The sequence below is a fragment of the Camellia sinensis genome, chromosome 12 (genome assembly GCF_055761805.1).
Source record: "Camellia sinensis isolate YWXY chromosome 12, ASM5576180v1, whole genome shotgun sequence".
Taxonomy (NCBI): Eukaryota; Viridiplantae; Streptophyta; class Magnoliopsida; order Ericales; family Theaceae; genus Camellia; species Camellia sinensis.
This window is the reverse complement of record NC_138972.1, coordinates 111,406,056-111,430,613: the sequence shown is the minus strand read 5'-3', so window position 1 is coordinate 111,430,613 and position 24,558 is coordinate 111,406,056. Positions and strand designations below refer to the sequence as shown.

At 40.4% G+C, this 24,558-nt stretch overlaps 2 protein-coding genes across 6 annotated transcripts; one reads left to right on the top strand and one right to left on the bottom strand.

Annotated features, from left to right (window-relative positions):
* The first annotated feature begins 10,464 nt into the window (after positions 1-10,464).
* LSM2 (Small nuclear ribonucleoprotein family protein) lies at positions 10,465-13,675 on the top strand. The gene is made up of 3 exons (XM_028234690.2): positions 10,465-10,604; positions 10,828-10,986; positions 13,357-13,675. Exons 1-3 carry the CDS (start codon positions 10,602-10,604, stop codon positions 13,474-13,476), a joined length of 282 nt encoding a protein of 93 aa, XP_028090491.1. The 5' UTR covers positions 10,465-10,601; the 3' UTR covers positions 13,477-13,675.
* Positions 13,676-16,845: 3,170 nt separating this feature from the next.
* Positions 16,846-21,987, bottom strand: LOC114290699 (endo-1,3;1,4-beta-D-glucanase). 5 transcript variants are annotated; one of them, XM_082899579.1, is made up of 8 exons: positions 21,675-21,987; positions 21,507-21,563; positions 20,857-20,878; positions 19,989-20,310; positions 19,143-19,233; positions 18,912-19,001; positions 17,754-17,854; positions 16,846-17,226 (listed from the first exon to the last, which is right to left on the bottom strand). In XM_082899579.1, the coding sequence occupies exons 1-8, from the start codon at positions 21,826-21,828 to the stop codon at positions 17,068-17,070; spliced, it is 996 nt and encodes a 331-aa protein (XP_082755705.1). In that variant the 5' UTR covers positions 21,829-21,987; the 3' UTR covers positions 16,846-17,067. The 5 variants fall into 5 exon arrangements, with proteins under 5 accessions (XP_082755705.1, XP_082755707.1, XP_028090442.1 ...); XM_082899581.1 differs by having other exon boundaries at positions 16,846-17,177; XM_028234641.2 differs by having other exon boundaries at positions 19,989-20,115.
* Between the last annotated feature and the right edge of the window lie 2,571 nt (positions 21,988-24,558).

Genomic DNA, 24,558 nt, shown 5'->3' with positions numbered 1-24,558 from the left:
CTGCGAATTTCTTAGGCAGACTAGATTATGCCCCACCCAACTGTCCACCAATACATATCGCATCATAATGGGAATAGCCGCACTGAACCACCAAACCGGACTGAACCTCGGCCTGGCCGAAATTTTCCATCAATACTCCATCGGCTCAAAAGATGCTGGGTGGGTCTATTACCTTAGGATTCGCCGCCGCCGAGAGAAGATAGTTAAAAACACACCGGACAAAGATCTTAACGACGATGATTTTTTCTGGGTCTCTGGAAACTTTGAGGATTTTCAAGCCCAAATTCCTGGCCGACCTATAAATTGGAAAAAGGGAGAGCTCGGTAATTTAACTTCGGTCTTCTTCCTTGTATGTTATTTCGGTTTTTTTAGTCTATTAGCCGAACTAACACTTCTCTTTTTGCAGATTTCGCCCACCTCCGTTCCCTATATAGCTATCCCAACCTTGCGATTTTGCGAGCCGCACTACGGTGTAAAGAAAGGAGTTGGGCCAAGCTTCTAAACTTTGAACCGACCTACCGATATAGCGGTCGTCGGAAGGCTCGAGTGACCGATTTCCTTCTCGAGGAAGCACCAGAACCGGACCCAACCTTACCCGAAATACGACTTGTCCCATTAACTGTTGAAGAAGAGATGGCAAAGAAAAGCAGAGTTAGGGCCCTTCTGACCGCAACAACCAGGGCCGAAGTACCACCAACTATTGAGGCGCAGCCTGCCGTTGTGGCCCTCCCTTCTCAACGGCCTTCTTCATCTCGCCCTTCCAAACGCGCCCGATCTACATCGACCGAACAGCAACTTGTCGATGAGGTTGAATCCGTCCCCCAAAGTCCTCAACCTTTCCCTCAACCGGAGCAAACTGACCGAGCTGAATCTCCGAAGTGGGCTCCGCCGCTGACCTTCAACGACCGAGACATCAAAGCTACTGACTCGGTCGTGGCTGAAAAAGATCACCAATTGGCCTTTAACCTAGCCAAAAGTGTGTGCCTCCCCAAGGACATGGAGCACCACTTAAAGCAATTAAACACCGAAATGAAGTCAATCCGGTCCACATCGAAGTCCATGATCTTGGTAAGTAGCTCTGTCTGTTTTTTTTGCCTAAATTTTCCAACTTTTACTTCGGCTCAAAGGAAATCTTTGTTTTGCCAGGCCTTACAAAAGAACAATATTACTTACAAGAAAGTCCAAGAACTGGGAAAAACCACAAGGCAAGCAATGGCGGAAGCCGAGGCAAAGGCGGCCGAGCTAGAAATTAGCAGAAAAGAGAATGGCCGAGCTACAAGCGGAGAACGGCCGTCTTGCCGATCTGGTTAGTTCGGCGGAGGCAGAGAGGCAGAAAGCGGCCATTGCTATGAAGGACAAATATCTGCGGGAGTTGGTGAAGCTTGAGAAGAGAAAAGACACCGAAATAAGCGAACTAAAAAAGAGCGTGGAGGCGGCCGAAAAGGAGGGGTACAAGCGAGGTTACAAGGAGGCAGAAGACGCCTATGTCAAACAATGCGACGCCGCGAAGGAGCTGTTCTTTAAGTGCTGCTGGAGGGCGGCTGTGGAGAAGCTCGGTCATGATCAACAGACCGAGGTCTTCGACCCTCCAGCTTACTATATACCGAAGTCCCTTGCGGAGTATGCAGACGCCTTGCAACAAGAGTTTCTGGAGGACTCAGACTCTGATGACTCCTCTGCTCCCGAAGACATTCCGGTTGTAAGTGCAGACCCGTCACTTCGGTTGGAGCCCATGGTGGATGACCTACCTATCGAACAGCCAAATGAAACTGTGGTTCCAATCGAAAGCATTCTGGCAACCGAGAGTGAACTTCCTCTTGCAACCGGTCTTCAAGTTGCTGGTGACGCGGCTTTTGACGCCGAAATTGAAGAACTTTTTTCCTGATTGTGTATTTTTTCTTTGTTGCTGTTTGCCGTTGTAACCGAACTATGAACATCCTTTGTAATAGTTTCAATGAATGAAAAATTTTGCTTCAACTCTTGTTCCGGTTCTGATGGGTATGCCTGTACTTTGTAATGCTTCAGTTACTCCAACTGTTATTTCGGTTTTAGATGGTTAAACTATACTTGCCAGCCAACCACTCCTTAGCCGATATGCTTACTTTGGCTGAGGAGTACAAAGTGTTGGTTTATTCCAGCCAACCACTCTTCAGCCATGCACTTACTTCGGCTGAAGAGTAACAAGAGTTGGTTTATTCCAGCCAACCACTCTTCAGCCATACCCTTACTTCGGCTGAAGAGTAATAAGAGTTGGTTTATTCCAGCTAACCACTCTTTAGCCATGCACTTACTTCGGCTGAAGAGTAATAAGAGTTGGTTTATTCCAGCCAACCACTCTTCAGCCATACCCTTACTTCGGCTGAAGAGTAATAAGAGTTGGTTTATTCCAGCCAACCACTCTTCAGCCTTACCCTTACTTCGGCTGAAGAGTAACAAGAGTTGGTTTATTCCAGCCAACCACTCTTCAGCCTTACCCTTACTTCGGCTGAAGAGTAACAAGTGTTGGTTTATTCCAGCCAACCACTCTTCAGCCACACACTTACTTCGGCTGAAGAGTAATAAGAGTTGGTTTATTCCAGCCAACCACTCTTCAGCCTTACCCTTACTTCGGCTGAAGAGTAACAAGTGTTGGTTTATTCCAACCAACCACTCTTCAGCCACACACTTACTTCGGCTGAAGAGTAACAAGTGTTGGTTTATTCCAGCCAACCACTCTTCAGCCACACACTTACTTCGGCTGAAGAGTAATAAGAGTTGGTTTATTCCAGCCAACCACTCTTCAGCCTTACCCTTACTTCGGCTGAAGAGTAACAAGTGTTGGTTTATTCCAGCCAACCACTCTTCAGCCACACACTTACTTCGGCTGAAGAGTAACAAGTGTTGGTTTATTCCAGCCAACCACTCTTCAGCCATACACTTACTTCGGCTGAAGAGTAACGAGTGTTGGTTTATTCCAGCCAACCACTCTTCAGCCTTACCCTTACTTCGACTGAAGAGTAATAAGAGTTGGTTTATTCCAGCCAACCACTCTTTAGCCTTACCCTTACTTCGGCTGAAGAGTAATAAGAGTTGGTTTATTCCAGCCAACCACTCTTTAGCCTTACCCTTACTTCGGCTGAAGAGTAACAAGAGTTGGTTTATTCCAGCCAACCACTCTTCAGCCTTACCCTTACTTCGGCTGAAGAGTAACAAGAGTTGGTTTATTCCAGTCAACCACTCTTCAGCCATACACTTACTTTGGCTGAAGAGTAACAAGTGTTGGTTTATTCCAGCCAACCACTCTTCAGTCATACACTTACTTTGGCTGAAGAGTAACAAGTGTTGGTTTATTCCAGCCAACCTCTAAGTTAGTTTTTCCAGCTAACTTAGAATAAAATGCCTGTATTAAACCTAATCTATACTAAGGCTAACTCTTATAGAAAATAACTTGTGCTGAAAAAGAATTGCTTGTTTTATTTAAGGAAGAAAAAATTACATATGTTTGAAAAAAAAAAGCTAAAAGTAAAATAACTTGAGATTGGTCGTATTCCATGGCCTAGGGATTGCCTTGCCATCCTTGTCTTCTAGGTGATATGCCCCTTTGCCTGCTAACCCAACCACCTTATAAGGACCTTCCCAATTTGGGCCTAACTTGCCGTCTTCCTGGGATCAAGGTGTTTCCCATCACTTTGCGTAGTACCCAATCCCCAATCTTGAATTGTCTTGGATGCACCTTTTTGCTGTATTTTCTGATTAACTCTCGTTGGTATGAGGCGATGTGAACTAGTGCTCTTTCTCTTTTTTCTTCTGCAAGGTCGAGTTCCAATGTTATGGCTTCTCCATTCAAGTTAGGATCAAAATTCTCGCTTCGAATTGTGGGGAGGCCAACTTCTAGTGGGATTACTGCTTCCATTCCGTAGGCTAAGGAGAATGGTGTTTCTCTTGTTGATCGCCGAGGTGTGGTGTGGTAAGCCCATAAAACATGAGGAAGTTCCTCCGCCCACTTGCCTTTTGCTTTCTCTAGCCTTTTCTTTAGTCCATCCAAGACAACCTTATTTGATGCTTCTGCTTGCCCATTTGCTTGAGGATATGCTGGTGTAGAATTGTAGAACTCTATCTTGTACTCTTCACAAAAGCTTCTGAAGATTCTGCCGTCGAATTGAGTACCATTGTCTGAGATCAGTGCTTTTGGTATGCCAAACCGAGTGATGATATTCTGCCAAACAAACTTCTTCACGTCTTTCTCTTTGATTGATGCCAACGCTTCTGCTTCTACCCACTTTGTGAAGTAGTCTGTTGCTGCGAGAAAGAACTTCCTGCCGCCGGGCGCTGTTGGAAGTGGTCCTACTATGTCCAAGCCCCACATTGCGAAAGGCCATGGGCTTGTTAGTGGTAGGAGTTCTCTTGCTGGTTGATGTATCTGGTGCGCGAATTTTTGGCATTTCTCACACTTTTTCACATATTTCTCTGAATCTGCCTGCATATAGGGCCACCAATATCCTTGCGAAATAGCCCTGTAAGCGAGCGACCTTCCTCCTTGATGACTTCCACACACCCCTTCGTGTATTTCAAACAAGAATGCTTCTACTTTGCTGGGGTGAACGCACTTGAGGTAAGGCCCAGAGAATGACTTCTTGTATAATGCCAAAGATGGAGATAGCCAAAATCGCTGCGACTTTGCCCTTATTCTGTTGGCTTCTTTTTTCTCTTCTGGTAGGATGCCGTCTTTTAGGAACAGGATGATGGGATCCATCCAAGAAGGGCCTAATTCTGTGCAGCATACTTCTTCTGCTTCGGGGTCTTCTATGCTTGGTCTTGGTAAGAAGTCGATGAGTAATGGATGAGGGATTGATGTATCTGCTATTGAGGCAAGGCCTGCTAGTTCGTCCGCTCGGCAGTTTTCCTCTCTGCCAATTTGTTCTATTCTTACTACATCAAACTTCTTGATCTCTGTTCTGACTAACTCTTGGTACTTGGCCATTCTGTCGTCCTTTGCTTCGTATTCGCCAGAAATTTGGTTTACTACCAGCAGAGAGTCACTGTATACCATTAGTTCGGTTGCTTTCATGAAGTGTGCTGACTTGAGTCCTGCGAAAAGCGCCTCATACTCCGCTTCATTGTTGGATGCTGGGAAGCCAAGGTTGATTGTTTGCTCTATAACCAGGCCGTCTGGAGAGATGAGGACTATGCCAAGCCCTGCACCATGTCGGTTGGATGCTCCATCGACAAAGAGCTTCCACATTTCTCCAACGAATAACTTCCAGCAAGTGGAAGGATCAGATGATGCCGTGGGGTCAAGGATGGTGTTTTCTTCATGGTCCATGTTGGCTATCTGTCATTCGTCCTCTGTTTGAACTGTTGGTGGGCCTTTGTTTGTCTCTTCCTTGTTGTCCTTAGTACGGTCTGCCTTGGTGCTTGATTGACTACCTTCTACTAGGGGTTGCGCTATTCCGGCGTCAACTTCCGTCCCTAGTTCGGTTGTGTCAGTTAGGTCGACTGGGCATATATGATGACTTCCAGGAGTAAATTCTGCGACGAAGTCTGCCAAAGATTAGGCTTTTATTGCGGTTTTGGGTTGGAACTTTATGTCGAATTGTCCCAACTCTACTGCCCATTTCAAAATTCGCCCGCTAAAGTTCGCCCTTTCAAACAGAGCTTTTAGTGGAAAGGCTGTGAGGACGACTATGGTGTGGGCGTGAAAGTAGTGTGCCAATTTTCTGGATGCCATCATTAATGCTAATGCTAGTTTCTCTAAGGGCAAGTACCTTGTTTCGGCTCGTAACAATGTCTTGCTGACATAAAAGATGGGCAAGTGTTGTATTCCTTCTGCACAAACCAACACTGCGCTGACTGCATGCTGAGAGACTGTCAGGTACAAAAAGAGTTCTTCACCAGGTACTGGAGTAACAAGTAGTGGTGGGGAAGACATGTACTCCTTCAAGCTTTCCAGAGCTCGGTCGCATTCTTCATCCCACTCAAACTTGGCCTTTAAAGCTTGGAAGAATGGTCGTAGTCTGTCTGATGACCTGCTTATGAACCGGTTGAGCGCAGCTGCCATACCAGTGAGATGCTGCACTTCTTTGACTGAGTTTGGTCTCTCCAACTCCTGGATTGCTTTAATCTGAGAGGGGTCTGCTTCTATACCTCGGTTGGTCACCAGGAAGCCCAAGAATTTGCCAAATCCAACTCCGAATGCGCATTTGGACGCATTGAGGCGCAACTTGTGTTTCTTCAGGATCTGGAACATTTCGCCTAGGTCTTTAAGATGGTCATTCTCATCCTTGCTTTTGACCACCATGTCGTCGATGTAAGCCTCCATTGTTCTGCCTAACAATGGTTCGAACATCTTGGTGACCATCCTTTGGAATGTCGCCCCTGCGTTCTTTAGGCCAAAGGGCATGACCTTGTAGCAATATAACCCCCTTGGTGTTGTGAAGGATGTGACCTCTTGGTCTGGTTCATGCATGGTGATCTGGTGGTAGCCTCTGTATGCATCCAGAAAGCTAAGTCGGTTATGCCCTGCCTTTAGGTCCACCAGTTGATCTATCCTTGGTAGAGGAAAGCTATCTTTTGGGCACGCCTTGTTGACTGTTTTGTAGTCGACGCAGACACGCCATTTACCATTCTTTTTTGGCACTACAACTGTGTTGGAGATCCATCTTGGGTAGTGCACTTCTCTTATTGCTCCTGCCTCCAGCAGGTTGCCTACTTCCTCCGCCACTATTTCGGCGTGGTGGAGTGCCGATCTGCGTGTGCGTTGGATGACTGGTCTGGCGGATGGGTGGACATTGAGTTGGTGACTGATGAAGTTTGGGTCAATACCTGGCATGTCGTAGGGTGTCCAGGCAAACACTTCGATATTAGAGGTCAAGAATTCCAAGACCTCTAATCTCTCAGTGCTGGACAACGATGAGCCAAGCAAGAAGAACTTATCCGGGTTCTTCTCATCTATTTTTACCTCCACCAAGTCCTCCACCGCTTTCTGATCAGCCTCTTTGCCGACGTCCGCGAATAGTTCATTACTTTCTGGTTCTTCCACCGAATGAACGTATCCTTTGGCCGCTCGGCTTCCATTCGCTGTGGCGAAGCATTGTTTTGACATGATCTGATCGCCATAGACTTCTTCAATTATACCGGTGTCGTTGGGGAACCTCATTACCTGATGGTATGATGACGCTACCGAACGCATGGCATGCAGCCATGTTCTGCCCAAGATGATGTTGTAGGTGGAGGGGACCTTCAATACCCAAAACTCCACTTGTTTCGTTATGCTTCCAGCTCTAACTGGAAGGATTATTTTGCCGACAGGCCACTCTGGCATGGAGTTGAATCCAATCAGGGGAGAAACTGCAGGCGCCAGGTCTTTGTCTTGCAGCTTCAGTTGTTTAAATGTGTCGTAGTACATGATCTCACATGAACTACCCTGGTCAATCAGAATCCGCTTGACGTCAAAATCTTTGACTCGGAGAGTGACAACCAGAGCATCATTGTGAGGACAGTATATTCGATCCAGGTCCTTATCTGAAAAAAACATGACGTTTGTTGCCTTTGTGTTTCCCCTTCTTGATGGTAGGTTGGGCACTTAATACTTCCCTAAAGTGCTCAGCTTTCTTGATTGAACCTCTGAGCTCGCATACGCGCTCAGGTTCAAAAACTCCATGAATTACATTGATAATGCCTTGAGGTGGTGCATCGATTGGCATTCTGTTGGGATGGTCATTATGATCTTGGGGGGCCGGTTGCGCTCCTCCTTCAATGTATTTGTCCAAGTGGCCTGCTGCCACCAATTCTTCCAAGTGCTGTCTCAGTGGCGTGCAATTCTCAGTTCGGTGCCCTTTTTCTTTGTGGAAGGTGCACCGTGATCTGTCGTCGTAATTTTTCTGAGCTTCCCCTAGCTTGGCCGGCCACTTGACAAAAGGCTCGTCTTTTATTTCGCTCAGAATCCGATATATTGGTTTTTTGAACACCGTTGTTATGGCAGTGCGGATTCTCAACCATCTTTTGTCTGGGTCTTCTCCGTTATCTCGCTTGCCACGCCCGTTTCTATTCTGCCGATCTACTGCATTGACCTTTGCTGAGGTCTTCTTTTCTGGTACTGTGGTTGTACTAGATTTTGCTTTTGCACGTGCGCCATCCTCTTCTACCCTGATGTGCTGATGCACTCTTTCCATCAGGGCCTCCATGGTGAGGGGTGGCGTCATGGTAATCGAATCCCTTAGTCTGTTCCCTACTGGTAGGCCTCTTTTATATTGCGCAATGGCTAGATTGGTGGGGCAGTCTCCAATCTGGTTGAATGTTTCCCAGTAGCGACTGTTGTAAGATCTGAGGGTCTCTTTTTCACCCATGTCGATGGAGAGTAACTGGTCTATCTCCACCGGTGTTTTAGTATTTGTCCGAAACCTCGTTACGAACGCTTCTGCCAATTGGGCCCAGGAGGCTATGCTGCCCTCTGGGAGCTTTTCGAACCAAGTCAAGCCTAGGTCGCCAAGACTTGACGGGAAGAGTATGCACATTAAGGCCTCGTTTCGCCTGTACATAGCCATGACTTGGCGAAAGTGGCTCAGGTGTGAATACGGGTCCGTCTTCCCTTCATATGTATTGAATTTCGACTGAAGGAAGCCTGATGGTAGGGGCGCGTTTTCGATCGTTGGGATAAACGGCGAAGTCTGTAGTCTTGCCAATGCCTTGTCCGTTGGTTCGTAGGCCGGTCGCGGTATTGGCATTCCAATCTCGACGCTTCCATGCGTCCGAGGAGCCAACCGTTGTAAGGCCGAAACTCGGTGTGGATCCCTTGCCCTGGCATCCTCCTTGCATCGTGCTTTTTCTTCGAGCACGGTTCGTAAGTCGGATGACCTGGGCAGCTCTGTTTTGTCTAGATCTGGTTTGGTGTGAATGTGAAGGCCAATACGTGCTTCCTTCAGTGTATGATCTTTCGGATCTCGTCCTCTCAGACCTGGAGTGACGAGTCCTAGAAGATAAGGAATGAGTGTCGCCTGTCCTGAGGCTTCTGCTTTCTCCTTGGGAGGGTGTAGTATTCCTACTACGATTCTCTGAGTGGCGAGGGGGCGTCTTGTGCTTGCGCCCCTCTCCTGTCGCCACATCTTTAGTCTTCATCTGGCGTTTTAATGCTTCCATGTCCGCCGCCATCTTCCGAATTAGTTCATCTTGTTCCTTCACGCGATCTTCCAGGGCTTGAGGATCAATCCTCCTCCTTTGCCTGTCAGGACTTTGAGAGTGACGAGGGCTGCTATTCCGCCTTCCCCTACCACTCCTCCTGGAGTTATGTTGTTGGGGCTCCAGATCTGCCATAGGAGGGACAGAGGGTAATCCTTCTCGCCTTGCGCCCCCGTCTGGAGTTAGCCCGTCGACGGCGGACTGCGGTAGTTCTTCAATGTGTGCCATTGATTGAGAAAAGGAGGAGCTTAGTCAAGAGGTTTTTGTTCTTGTCTGTTTGTTCCCACAGACGGCGCCAATTGTACGGGGCAGAAATAATTCTCCTCGTATAATCCTGTTGACCAAGTCCACGCTCCTCCGTACGACGTCGCTTTATCACCTGAAAACACAAACGTGAGCTAGCCGGCGGGTGTGTGCCGGAAACCTCTCTGATGCCTAAGTCAGTAAGCTTGACAAATAGACAAAGTTTTATGCTCTCAGAAAGAATTGTGTCCAATTACCTCCTCCAAGGTGGTGCTTGTGAGCTTTTATAGGTTTCGAGTGGCACAATCCTAGTAGTACTTTTTTTTCTCCATGCAGAGTCCTCCTAGGATTCATACTCCTAAGGATAATGCTTATCCTTTTACACCCTCACCCACTGCTTAAACCAAGTGGGATGGTTTTCACTATGGCCGAACTACTATATGACCGAAATAGGCTTGGCTATGCAGAGCCACAGAGAAGGCCGAACTGTCCTAAGCTCGGTCTTTTCCTCCAACTCCTTATCTCGGCTTTCCCCTGTTCAACCATGGTGTGTTTAGATCAAACTTCCAAGTGGCAAGTTCTGACCGACCTAACCATAATATGTTACGACCGGACTAAATGCAAGGCCGGACTCACTTCAAACTGCTACCGGACCGGAGTTGCTTTGCACATTCTTGAACTGGAGTAACCACACCCCTCCTGGGCCGGAATAACTTCACTTCTCCTGGGCCGGAGTACCTATACCTCTACTGGGCCGAAACAACATTACGGCTTCTTACCGATTCCTTCACACTTTGGGCCGCAGGGCCCAACTCACAGCTCGGCCCAATTCTTTCCAAAAAATTACCCTCTCAATTATTATTTTAAAACTGTAGTAAATCCTAATTTTATGTAAATTCTTAATACAATCCTAACAAAAATAAATAAATATTAATAGTAACAAAACAATAGTTGGGAGTGATTAATTGTTAAATTTTGATGTTAAGAAAAGGTAAAGTAGATGGTTTAAAAAGAATTATTGTAAATTATTTAAATCTTTATTTCAACCGACAACAAATTCCCGGTAACCAAACACAACGTCAAGTAGGGTGGCTTTCGAACGTATTTCCAGCGTCCCAAACAAGAACACACATTCATGTCAAGCAGCTAGAAAGTTGGAGTACACAGAGAAGAAAGCAGAACGAAAAGAGAATTTTCCCGGAAACATGGTTATCTTTCTTTCGATTTCTTTCCTTTACCCTAAGTTCACGTATTTTTCATGTTTATATCTTCTTTGATAATAATTCTTTCCTTTACACAATTGGCCTTGTGTATATGTATCATATTTCATTGATTTTCTATTTCTTTCGATTGATTCCAATTATTTCATAGATTTCCCAAAAATCTCACTCTTTTTTGTGTTTTTAATCAAGTGGGTTTGTTTGGTTGCAGTTGTTTTTCTCGTATTTTAAGGACCTAGTGGGCAGAGAAGTGACAGTGGAACTGAAGAACGATCTAGCCATTCGGGGCACTCTGCATTCGGTTGATCAGTATCTCAACATTAAGCTTGAGAACACCAGGGTTGTGGATCAGGACAAGTATCCTCACATGGTACTTTCTGTTCCTTTCTTACTTTTTAGGGTTTTGTTTTGTTTTGTATTTTATGACTATGTTTTTATATTTTATTGTTTTGGATAATTCTATTATAAATATTTATGTGTTTTTTTACAGTACATGTACTTTTTGTATGCAATGTAAGTTTTAGGGTTTAGGGTAGTCATAAAGATAATGTGAAAATATTGGGTTTTAAATTAACATATATTTGGCCATTTAAAAAATAAATAAATCAAGGGTGATGAGAGGACTATGGCCTCATAGGTCAGGATTTATTGGGGCTTTTGTTGTTCATGATCTCGGTGACTCTTGCACAGGGCTCTATCTTATATATACGATATGACCATTGACCATATGGCCGATCCGGATATCCCAATGCCATTATTTGAAACCATGATATTGCGTTATTGGGACAGCATGGGTACTCCTCCTGGGGCTTGGGGTGCAATAAGAAGGCAACAAGTTTGTAAGATTGTGTCTCTCGTGTATGTTTTTGGGTTATTTGGTTGGAGCCTAATACTAAGATTTTCGAGGACAAGGGTGAGGATGTTGATTCGTCATGGGAGAAAGTTTGTCATTTGGCCTCTTTTTGGGTTTGGTATCTCCTATTTTTAGGGTGGTACCACTATTTTTGATTTCTAGAGATTTCAGTGCAGTGTGTGATTTGTAGTGAGACTATTAATTTTATGCTTGTTCTTCTCTAGAGGACTCCTTGTTCTCCCTTCCCTGCACTGATTCTTTTTGTTTTTATTTTTTCTGTGTATATATTTTATTTTGTTGCCAATCAAAAAGAAAAAAAGAAGGGTACTCCTTCCTTGGACTTTAAAATTATGGGTTTTGTGTGCAGTTTTGTGTCATGTGTTACATTATTGCATAGCATGCTTTTTTGTTTTTTCTTGGATAAATATTATTACATAGCATGCTTTGATTTTTTTCTGGTTGATTTTGTGGTAAATAACCTTCGGTGTTTATTGGATCGTTTTGCTGATTCGTGTGTTGATGAGAGTTGAGACGTGAGTACTTGCCACGTCGTGATGTGAACATCGAGGCTTTAGGTTTTACCAGGCCTTTTGAATTCTTAAATCTTGGATGATCTTCAAGTATGATGATATTGAACTATTGCACCAAATTTGTGCTTGAGATGGAGTGCTCTCCCATCATCCATCGAGTCAAGCAGTTCACTAGCATATCTTGTGTCAGATGATCTTCAAGCATGATTGCGATTCATGATTGAAATTTGGTGGAATGGGGAATCTTGTTTTATAAAAATTTTAGCATTTTCAAGGTTTCCTAAAAATGATGAATCATTAAATATTGAACTTCATGAATTTGAAATTTTGATGCAATTGTCCAAAGACTGGGGATGTGGTGTGGTGTTTTCATCTGATTTGAGAAGCATGAGAAAGTTAACTAGAGCTTTGGTGTTCAGAGTGGGTTAATGGCATCTAGTTTTTTTTCTTTTTTCTTTCTTCTTCTTCTTCTTCTTCATTTTTTTGGGGGATGGTCATTTCATTCTTAATAATTTGTTTTTATTTTTGATTTATTATTTTTAAAAACTTGAACTCTATTGTGTTTCAAGATTGGTGTGGTTTACGTATAATATTAACAAATTTTAATTCAATTTCACCTTATTCCTTTTTTGGATCTTGAATTTTTATTATTATTTTAAAACGGGTGACAACCCCATTGATCTTTATTAATACTAGTAGCTTTCTTTCTTACATATGGACTTAGACTTTTATCTTCCTTTTTTTCTAGTCCTCTTATCCTTTCTAAAAAGCAAACTCTGTTGTTCTCACTTTTTCGCTTCAATTTGATTCTTTGTTTTTAACAATTTCAATATCAGATATAGCCATATTGATTTTTTATTTGTGGAATGACTCTTTCTTCAATCTTAATGAAACATCATCAGTTCATTATATCATGAGCAATGTTTTGCTTACCATTTGGTTTAACCATTTACGTTTACTATTTGATGTGGCACACTCCACTATCATAGATACAATAGGTCCCACATAGGTAGCATAAATCCATGCAAGAAATTGGAGGAAATCAAAGAGAATTCGAAAGAAAACATTTTGAGCTTCAATGCACGAAAAACAAAATAAAAGAAGATAATGCACACAATGTTGATCCATATAGATATGTATGGTGCACATGTACAATTATGTATATGTTAAGACCTACACTCTTCTGCAGTAGTGCATGTCAATCTGTTTATGTTACCAGTTAATGATCCATCTGTAGGTTTTATTGACTGATTTTATTAACGTTCTATGTGGTTTTGAGTTTGATGTTGATGTTGGTGTTTTGTATAATCTAACTTCATGTCCTTGTTTTTGATTTGTCTTCCATGTTTTCTGGCAGCTCTCAGTGAGGAACTGTTTCATCAGAGGATCAGTGGTTAGGTACGTTCAGTTACCACCAGATGGAGTTGACATTGAACTGCTTCATGATGCTACAAGAAGAGAAGCTCGCGGTGGCTGAAATTCAATAGTGACGATTCAGTGTATTTTATGACTATTCTGACTTTGGCTGTATTAGTTTTCTGGTTCTGAATGTAGCTTACTTTTGGCATTCCAATGCCTCAAAATATTTGAAATAGATACTCTTGAGCTGTATTACAGAAAATTAGATTTCCATTATTATAAATTTATGTGAAGTTTTCCAACTTCCTCACTACCAATTCAATTGTTCGTAACATCTTTCATTCATGACCCATGTGATTTGTGTTGTTCAGAAATCATTTAGTCCAATCAACACAGAGTTGATGCGAAGATAAGAGAGTTTCACCATGGATGTGCTGTCATAATCTTGGCCTGCAAATGTTCTGGTGTGTCCGGTCACAATAGGTGTGGATGCCACCGCCACTGAGACACAAGCTATGGTGGAAAACTGAAACAAGAGCTACATCAAGAGAGTCCTGAGATTTGCTCTCGCTGTTGATTAATCTCTTTTCATGTTAATACAAAGTATGCAGGTGTGTGAATGATTTGTACCTTTAATATTGTCAATAGCAACTAGAGAAGGGTTTGTTTGAAGGAATTTACGAAATGAACTGTTTGAATCTTCAAAATGAGTCTAAAATAGATCTAATATAGTTCAATAGCATCTCTTCAATTAGATTAGTAATGGGAGATAAAGGTCAGCCCCATTAATTCATCATATTATCATCACTCTTTTGGAATATCCTATGAATATCTAAATTTTCTCTCCAAAAATTGAAGAACAAGACGAACCCTTTGTTAGTTTGTGGCTTATCAAGTCATTTTCCATGTACACCCAAAAAAAAGTCATTTTCCATGGACCATTGTGCTCTCTATCCAGTATTTATGCATATTAATTTACTATATATTATTCAGCTTCTTAGTTTTTTTTTTTTGTATATAGGTTTTTGGGTTAGTCTTTTAAATGATGTTCCCTTGATGGTGGAAAAAAAAGTGTATAAAAAAAATAATATGCAAGTCACATTCATTTTGGATGTGCATTTTTTAGTTTTATAGTTTTTGGATTGGTCTTTTTAATGACTTGTTCCCTTGAATGTATTATTGGAAACTAGTGTTTTGAAAGTAAATCTCTATGGTAGTCTTCAAATTAATAAAAAAAAGGAAAATTTACCCATAAGTCCTAGTTTCTGAAAAGTTGAACCATTTAGTCCTAAAAGTTTTCTTATGCTCCATTTAGTCCCATTTGCACATCAATCTAATGTTTGAAATATTAATTTCATGTTCGAAATCTAATATTCGAAACATTAATCTGATGTTCGAAATCTAATGTTCGAAACATTAATATGATGTTTGAAACATTGTAATGGGACCTTTCAGTCTATAAGAAAACTTTTAGGACTAAACAGTGTATAAGTTATTAATTTGGGATTTATTGGTGCATCCCCCATAAAAAAAAACACAGAATTTATGGTATATATATATTTGTTGTCTTAAATTTATGGCAGTCTTCAAATTAATAGAATATATATATATATATATGACTTATTTTGTTGATGTATTACCTATTTTCCATACTATTTAAATTGGGAAAACAATACACACCCATATATTTTTTTTTTTTTTTCTATAGAAAAATATCTAAAATACGTCACATTTTCAATTAGAATGAATGCAATGTCGCAACATTGCATTGTAAATAATTTTTTATGAATTTTTCTAAGTATACAACATTACTGTTTGAGAATGACTTCTCTTCAATTCATATTTGGACGGGAGAGCATGGTCCATCAATGAATGCGTGCCACATTGTCATTTTTTTGTAAATTAATGATTTAAATCTCATGTATCCATTAACCCATCAAATATTGGGTCAGTGTTCTATTATTATTTTTTGGGATCTAATGTTGGGTTTGTAAGTAGGTGAACAAAATCTAAATTATTAATTTACATCCAAAAAATACCAACGTGCAGAGCTTGGACTGGACCTTTAGTTTGGTTATACGAACTGGAGAGAAGCTCAACTCTTGCTGTTTAAATTGATCACAATTTAATTTTTATGATAATTCATTATTGCTAGGAATATATGCAGCGAGTATTGAAGCAAAAAAAGGAGTGGTAACAGTATCAGGCAAAGTAGGCCCTGCAATAATCATCAAGAAGATTGCAAAATAGAAGAAGAATAAGAAAGTAGGGGTATTGTCCTATGAGAACCTAACTGTGAATGCCCAAAACAAGAACAGGCAAACTAGCAAAGACCAGAAAAATGGTCATAATCACAAGAGCAAGTACACAGGTTGCTTCTATCTTCATGATTTTGATCACGAGTTTAAAGATTAGTCGAACTCCAAAAGTGTTTTAAGACATTGTTCTCATTTGGTTTGTGGTTTTTTTGCCCCCCAGCCCAAAAAAAAGTCAAAATGTTAAATTATACATATCAATCAATTATTTTTTTTATTCACAACTGTCTATTCAACTAAAAAAATTATTACAAACACACTAACTTATTTCACTTCATAAAAATATCAAAAGGCCACTGAAATCAAGTTGCCAAACGGGCACTGAATGTAAGGATATCCACTGTAGACTCTATCACAAGAAAACCATCATGCATGGTCGCATGACTGCGTGCCTACGGTTAAGCTTCAACCTCCTCCTAATCATCTGCGATACCCCCTTGCTCCAAACCTGTTGTGTATGACAGGCCGCCACCTCAATATGACCACTGTTGTTGTCTGAGGCCACCGCCACCGCCACCGCCACCGCCACCGCCACCGCCACCGCCACTGCCACATTGTGGTTATTATGGGGCTAGGTGGAACTAAATAACTCCATTATATTTAGTTTCTCATAAATTCTATGTACATTTTGATCAGCACAGTTGATTATATGGTGATTCATTTTGAACCTCAAATGCAGTTTTTTTTTTTTTGGGTTCGGTTGCACTGTGTTTGGATCTTATACTAGTGAAAAAAATTTAGAAAATCAACTTTTATTCCTTTCATTTTTTCCCCTACAAATTTAAGACAGCCATTGCATGTAAACAGATTATAACATCTTGAAGCTAGAAACAAATGCTAGTAATACAAAAAGTCGTGTTTATTTTATTTTAATTTTTTCATATGCATCCTATCTTGCTAGGATTCAAGGCCTGGTAGCATATTTCATACCTTCTAGTTTACCTACATTTCACAAAGTCACCCTGATCATGATGTCACAACCATACCGACAATTTCAGTTCTAAAGGTCCTGCAACACATCCAGACCAGACACCCAAAAAAAAAATCGCAAAGATGATGATCTTGAAGTGAAAAACAATGACAGTTCAAGGCAATTCTGAACACATCATACTCTTTTGGATGCCACACAAACATGATGGAATGATTAAAATAGCAAGTAAAGATTAATACAGTGGCAAAGAAGGCAAGCTTAGAATTATTCGTTATGTTGAGTGAAATAAGTCTACATACATATGAGTATATCTCATTTGCATTCAGGATACAACCACACTGACTTTAAAGGCACACGGAAAACATCTTTCAAACTAGAAGCCTACATGAGTTTGTTCTCACATTCCAGACTCATTATTACTACTAGTAATAATAGTACGATAATTGGATACCTGAGCGGGCAACTATAAGGATCCTTTTCTTTGTTTGACATACTCAATAAACCAATCTAACATATTTTGATGGGCTTCTTCTGCAAATTTGACAGCCTTTTCATCATCGACTTTGTACCTGACTGTCCATCCATGTGCAACACCGGGAAAGATCTTCACATAACCATTTATCTGTAGAACAACCATTAATCGGTCTCCAAAATTTGGGACTTTTTTGGGTGAATACAAAATTTGGGACTCATCAATAGTAATCAGGGAAAAACAGCTAACAAATCAACAAATTGGGTCCAAAAATATTTCGTGACAAATTTCACAATGTAAATAATGCAGTTTTGGGGGGCAGGGATTGGTGCTTGTTTATAAAAAAAAATAAAAAGCAGAAGGGAAATCAAATTTAAAAAAAAAATAAATTGAAACAACAAGTGGTTGTAATCACTTCTTAAGTGGGAAGTTCAAAAATAAAATAAAATGAATTAGTTGAAACATGGAGTTAATGGTGCATGAATTTTCATATTTACCCATATAACAAGGTCATTTAAATGATCAAAACATAATAGTCTTTGAAAAATAAAAGTCCACACAACTTCAAGAACACCAAATTGTGTTCTCACTTCATATATTAGTATAGATAATTCACAGACAAAGGTGATGGCTAACTAGAGCCGGCACCAAGTACTCAAAATTTGGGGACCTCATACCTCACGTTTAGATGATAAAACTTCCTCAAACTGTTTGAGAAGCTCCGGTGGAGAGATTTTGTCAATCTCAGCTCCCAATATAGCAATTGGAACCTTCAGTTCTGAAAAACAAATGACGATTTGCATTTGTTAAATCAATCAAGTAGATGTGATGAATTATAGACTTATTATCTCTCTTAAACCAGACATTTGAACAATTGGCTGGTTCAGAAAACCCAATTAATAGTGTTTCAGGACAACAGATTAGAGGTTATTTAGGTTGACTCTGAAAGTATATGCAATTTTGGAGTACTAGTGTGGTTTTCTTATGAACTTCACTGAAGAGGAAGCCATGTAAGAATAAAAAACGTAGTTTCCAATTTCCCGTAATAAGCCTAATGGAGAATCCAATGAAGTGGCATCACAGATTCACATGTAAATTATAATCTAGAGGGCATGAAAGAGAAGTGCCTATCTGAATTTTGTTATATATGTACTGAGTGGCATTGTCTGAATTCAATTACTTCGTGTATGCCACTTCCACCCTTAGCCCACCGATTTTGCTTCTGATACAATTAATTGACAAGTTTTTGTCATATTTTTTAACTTTAAGTAGCTAACTAATGACCCTACATATGGCCTAAAGGCCCTTTACTTCATCCTGAATAGATCTTCGAATTGGAGTCAAAATATTATTGAATCATCAGAACTACTTTGATATCTTCTATCCATAGAGTCTTTGTGAATCCCTATAACTTTTGTTCTTCCATTTCTTTGTTCCGAACCGTTCTTTGAATTCTTTGATCTTTTCGTGATTTTATCTTTTTATTCATTCAACTTACAGTCACAAACGAGACAGAAGGATTCCTATTGGAATCTCCATCAAAATTCACAATGGAGCAAATTAGATATATCTTTGGTTCATATATCTAACTAGTCAAGTCAATAACTAATATCACATATACATGTCTTTTTTCCATAACGTAAACCAACTATTTATTCCTATCAAAATCTGAACCAAGCAATTTGATGTAAATCCTAATCCCACTGATAGAAACCCCAGCATCTAATCTCTAAAATAAGGCAACGCATGTACTAATCAAGAAAATAAAAAATATGACAAACTAAGGAAAGGCACACTAAGCTTCTAGCAAAAGAGTATGTCGTGGAAGTAGGTACCCTTAATATCATCCACAGTGACGAGGGAAGGGTGTAACAGTACCGCAGCTTGAAGGTAATCAGACTTTGATAGTTCCACGACCACCTTGGCTGATAACATATCAAGAAGTCAGAATGAAGGTTCACTGTATTAATTGGTAATTTCGATGTATTCACAAAGGGTCGAGCCAAAAGTGCTCGATAATATGAAATATTCTAGCTATTAGAGAGGCTAGTAAAAGCAAAACTCACCACCCCAGCAAAATCCTGCAGCTCCAATCGCAGAGATTCCTTTATTTTTCAGAGCTGCAATGACTGGTTTTGCATCTTCAAATCCTTTATCCTGAGAGGAACAATGAACAAAATGATCATCGTAACTTTTAGCATATTTGTGTGACCATATATTGCTGAAAAATGATTTGATTGCATAATCATATAAAGGGGAATACTAACTTTTTTTACATTAATTAAAATATATGAAAATATATAAGAGAGTGTACGGGAATACATTACATGTATTTTGGAATCCTAAGGCTCTGTTTGGTGGATGTGGACGTAAAATACGTATATGTATTTTACATTAATTATTCAAGGAGAATAACTCAAATTTAGTTTTTGTAATTTACCTATGAATTTCAAGATTGAATTAAATAGCTTTATTATGATGGATTTGAAATAACTACACATAATAAAAGTAGTTATTTGAAATCATGCTAAGAATTCTCTTCTAACAACAAGGATCTTACTAAAGTACATCTCTTTTACCTCAACTTATCTTTTATATTTTCTCTCTCGACCTATCATAGTTAATTCACCAATATTTTTAATCTCAAATCCCTTGATTTGAAATTCACCACCATCCAAATGGAGCCTAACCTTTTTGACATTATTCGATTCTTAACAAACAACCAGGCCCAGTGGGCAGTCATTAGCAATGATCCTTATATAAATGCAATAAATCGAGCCATGACAATGAAACAGCAAGAGAGACAGAGAGGGGGGCCACAATTTTCATTCAACTGTCAATAGTAAGATCAGTGAAAAATTTAATAAAAGCTATGACATTTCCACTTTAATTGCATAAAGTCAGGGACAAACTGTTCCATGAGATTGTATCCAGACTGGCAGAGGCTTCTCAGTGTTCTCTGGTTTATAGGGATCTCCGTAAAAAAAGTCTGGAACCACCACATAGAACCCAGCAGCTGCAACCTTGTCAGCAAGCTTCCTTCGAATCAATAGTTGACAAAATCTGATTTTAGTCTTAGAAACAAATATCCAAAATGCATATAAATCTATCAAACTTAGTGCACAGAAGTAACAATTTTGTGTCGTAATCCTGATGTTTGGAAATAAACAACAACGTAAAAGGCAACCACAGTAGCAGCAGCAACAATGACAATAATGCTGAAAAGCAGAATCACTGCAAAAAAAACAAATACTACATTTATTCTTCTTTCTGGTTTTGTTCTACGAGTAATGCTAAGATCAAAAAGTAAGAAAATTTATTGGTAAAGATAACAAAAGTAGCCTAAATCAATAATGGGTGCATGGAGCACAGTCATGCTCAAAGATCAGGCGTGACTCGTGGAAGAAATTGGCAGTACTTTAGCTATTTTTCAATTGAAAATTCTGAATCAGTCCATTACAGCTTAATAGAAAAAATGATAAATATAGCAAAGCTTGAAAACATAAATGTGCATCTCGTATTCTGGAATGAGCCTGACAAACAGCCGTTCTTATGTCCAAACAACACGATGGCGTAGAACCAAAAGACAAAAATGACACAAGAACCACGACTAGGGTTTATGGAAATAAAATCCTATTCCTAATAATTCATATATTCTTCATTTTATTGTCATCCAATACCTTTCCAATCCCCATCACACGAGTTGGATAAATGAGGAAATCATGTGTTCTATGTCATCAATATAAATTCCGAAGGTAAATGGTTGATAAGAAGACATACCTAAGGTTCGGTGCTTCATAACCTGCAAAAAACAAGTCAATAACTGTAAGCAAATACGCAACAAAACAATAAAAATAAAATAAAATGCTAGAAAGTATAAATGATTTACTGGAACATATTTTTATGTATAATATAATCCATGTTTATCTTAGATGCTAGTTGGATTTTAAAAAAAGGCTGGAATTTGTCCAGTATGAATATATGTAACAAGTCCATAAAGAGATGCACTCGGATATGGCTTCTTTTTCAGCTTAAATTTTGCAATTTCTTCAATTTATGTACCTCGGAATATCAATAACATATCTCTTTTGCTGATTCAATCATCCATCATATTAGGGAAAACCTTAATGTAAGTTCCATAACTTTCTTGAGAGACTGTTTGAGAAACAAAGTACAAATACAGTCATAGTGGTCTCAGTCAAATATATATAATATTAGTTTATAAATAGTATCAGATTTTAAAATTAAAAAATATAGTATATAAGCACTGACAAAACATTTGTAGAAAAGAGTAAAAACTCTTTAAAGGAATATAATGGAATCACTGCCATAAATAGGTAAATATATCACTACTTAGTAAAGGGGATTCCTGTAAAATTTTGCCCAAATTTGGTTTGGGTGATTTCACACAAGCAAGTAAATAAAAACACCTTCAAGCACCAAATAATAGTTGTTGTGACTGCGAGGATGAGGATGATTCCCAAAATCTACTTAGCAAAACCCAAATTGGGCAAAACCCATATGAAAAAAATGAACAAAAGTGAGATTGAAACACAGGAATTATGGATTGGAAGAGGAATGGAGAAGTGGGTGATTACCAAAAACGTCTGAAATTAGAAGGATTGCAAAGTTGGAGTCTGGTGAACCAGTAGCGTAGACCTTGAGGCCTGCAAGTTCCACAAGGGACCCTGATCCTCCGCAGCTTGCACTCAGGGCTGCTGGTGGGTTCTCGCAGCACTGAGACCCAGACATTTCTTTCTTTTTCTTCTAGAACACACACACACACACACACACACACGGAGAGTATGAGAGTGAAAGAGTTCCCAAAATGTGGAATGCTTTGCAAATTACATACGAAACATTTGTTCTTACTTGATATTTGTTTATGATTTCAAAAATTATAAATAACTCATTTTATAAATTCTGTTAGAATTTCCCACATTACCTTCACCTACTCCACTACACACTCCACTTCACCTAACCCACTATCACCTCCACTACACCTACTACCACATTTTCTTCTATATATAGATTGTATAGGAATTGTAATTAATGCATCTTGTAATCTATCAATCAAGACATCAATCAATAATACATAAATTGTTACATGGTATCAGAGCAAGGTTAAGAATTTAATATTTTTTCGCTTCACCGGCGGGCGGCAACCTCGCCTTGGCCGCCCGCCGGACCTCAACCTAGTCCGCTAGAATTGTCTACTACATACCTACCTCCTCATCATATCTTCATAACATCTCATTCTCTCTCGGCATCATAGTAGCCGTGATACTGCTCATACTTCTGGACAGCGGAGAGAACATCGTCTTTCTCGATCTTTCCGCCGACGCCGGTGGCGAGATCCAAGGCTCCGGCTTTCGACATCACTCTCCCCAAATAGTCCATAGCAGCTTCTCCACCGGAAAGATACTCCTAACAGCAGCGGAAAAAAGGTGTTTCCCTCAGCCAAACAAGGCTCAATAGCTGTGGTCCTCATCAAAATACGTGTAATTGCTACTCCTGAACTTGGTTTCCCTATCCTTGCTAACAAGCTTCTCAAATGCTTCCGGGCCATGTTCTTCTATGTACTTCTCAGCAGCAGTTAGAATGTCATCTGGCTTACTGAAGATGTCCTTCTTCCTTGGGACATACTAGACGTTAACAGTCTGCTGTGGGTTAAGAAAGAAAGGCCTCAAATAATGCTCATAAACATATGCAGCACCACTGATACTCTTTATGATGGTGGATATTTCAATGCCATTACAACACAGCACCTTGAAATTTATTTTATTTTATTTTCTTATCTCTCTTTCTGACCATTACAACACAGCACCAGCACACTTGTTCCCACCTTTCATCATGGTCTCCACTTTCTTTTTCTTTTTTTATATTTATTTTAATCCATCTTTTTTGAAAACAAAACCAATATCACTTTTTTTAATTCCTTAATTTATTTTAATAACATGAGTGGCCTCTCTTTTCCACCATCTCCCTCTTTTTCTACACAATATTTTTGTACCACCGCCCACTCCATGATTTCCATATTAATATTATTATTATTATTATTATTATTATTATTATTATTTTCACAAAAAAAAAAAAAAAAAAAAAAAATTCATTCCAGTTGATTTTTCTGCCTTACCACACCTACCATTCGAGTTTGCCAAACACACTTATTTTATTCATGTCAGGATCAACCCCGATCATAATTTTACACGAGAAAAAAAAAAAAAAAAAAAAAAAAAAAAAAAAAAACCACCATAACACACCCAACACCCACAGTGGGATTTTTCTTCTCTACTCTGCTGCAGATCTCTTCTTCTTTCCTCCGTCCTGGGCGGCCCTTGACGGTGCTGCCTCCGTGTTTCCTACGCCGCCGAGCACGTTCACTCCTCCATACTCCTCCACTGCAGCATACGGCGGACCTCCAAATCGGAACATCACAGTGGCCTTCCGCTTCAGCTCCTTATTTTCTGCTTTCAGCACACTTATCTCTGCTCGCGCATCCTTATACATGCGTTGGAGCAGAGCCAGCTGGGAATTTAAATGCTGCACCTCATTTGTCCTACTCTGCAGCCGGTTCGACAAATTTGTGACCGCCGTCATGGTTTCCACGCATGACTTCAGAGTATACTGATTAGCCTCAATATCAGTTTGCACCGCCATTTTTTGCTCCACCGACCGCATCGGAAAGTTCAATGGAGCAAAACCAGAGGTGTTTGGTTGAGGTTCACAGGCCACCGCACCAGTTATCTCTCTTGTTGACTCGTTGAGGTCGGGAAAGAGAGTGAGCAGACCACGGGAAGAAGAGGCTATGTTCTGGGTAGCTGAACGGGAAGAAGAAGCCATGTTTTTGGGTTGCTCAGTGTTTCAGAGAAGGGTTGGTTACAGAATGTTACAGAGAACGAAGAGGTTTCAACTGGTTTGTTATGCTTCCAAGCCTCAGACTTCGCTTTGGTTTATAAAGACAGAGACGACGAGGCCGACACGCGCTCTGTCAATCACGTGCATCGCCGCGTGTCAGGCGCCCCTTTTGATGGCTCGACGCTTTCTGTCGGGCACGTCTTTTGATGAAGTGGGCGCGCCTTTTGATGGCACGCCTTTTGATGGCACATCTTTTTATGAATTGGGCACGCCTTTTGATGGCACGCCTTTTTATGGATTGGGCACACCTTTTGAGGGTGCGACTTTTTAAGGGTCCGACAAGACTCTGTAAACTGTCCCGACATTGATTCCGGTTAGCTCCTTCATGGGTCCGACAAGACTCGGTAAACTGTCCCGACATTGATTCCGGTTAGCTCCTTCATGGGTCCGACAAGACTCTGTAAACTATCCCGACATTGATTCCGGTTAGCTCCTTTATGGGTCCGACAAGACTCTGTAAACTGTCCCGACATTGATTCCGGTTAGTTTCTACAAGGGTCCAGCAAGACTCCGTAAACTGTCACAACAACTGTCACAGCATTATCTGCTACAACGGTCCGACAT

Bases quoted from the DNA above. Each gene is read 5' to 3' on its own strand.
- LSM2 (XM_028234690.2), top strand. The intron at 10,987-13,356 runs GTACTTTCTGTT...GTTTTCTGGCAG, and splicing joins AGGACAAGTATCCTCACATG to CTCTCAGTGAGGAACTGTTT.
- LOC114290699 (XM_082899579.1), bottom strand. From the start codon at position 21,828: ATGTCTGGGTCTCAGTGCTGCGAGAACCCACCAGCAGCCCTGAGTGCA. The intron at 17,855-18,911 runs GTACCTACTTCC...TTTGTTTTTCAG, and splicing joins CACTGTGGATGATATTAAGG to AACTGAAGGTTCCAATTGCT. The intron at 17,227-17,753 runs GTATGAGGTCCC...GTTGTTCTACAG, and splicing joins TTTTATCATCTAAACGTGAG to ATAAATGGTTATGTGAAGAT.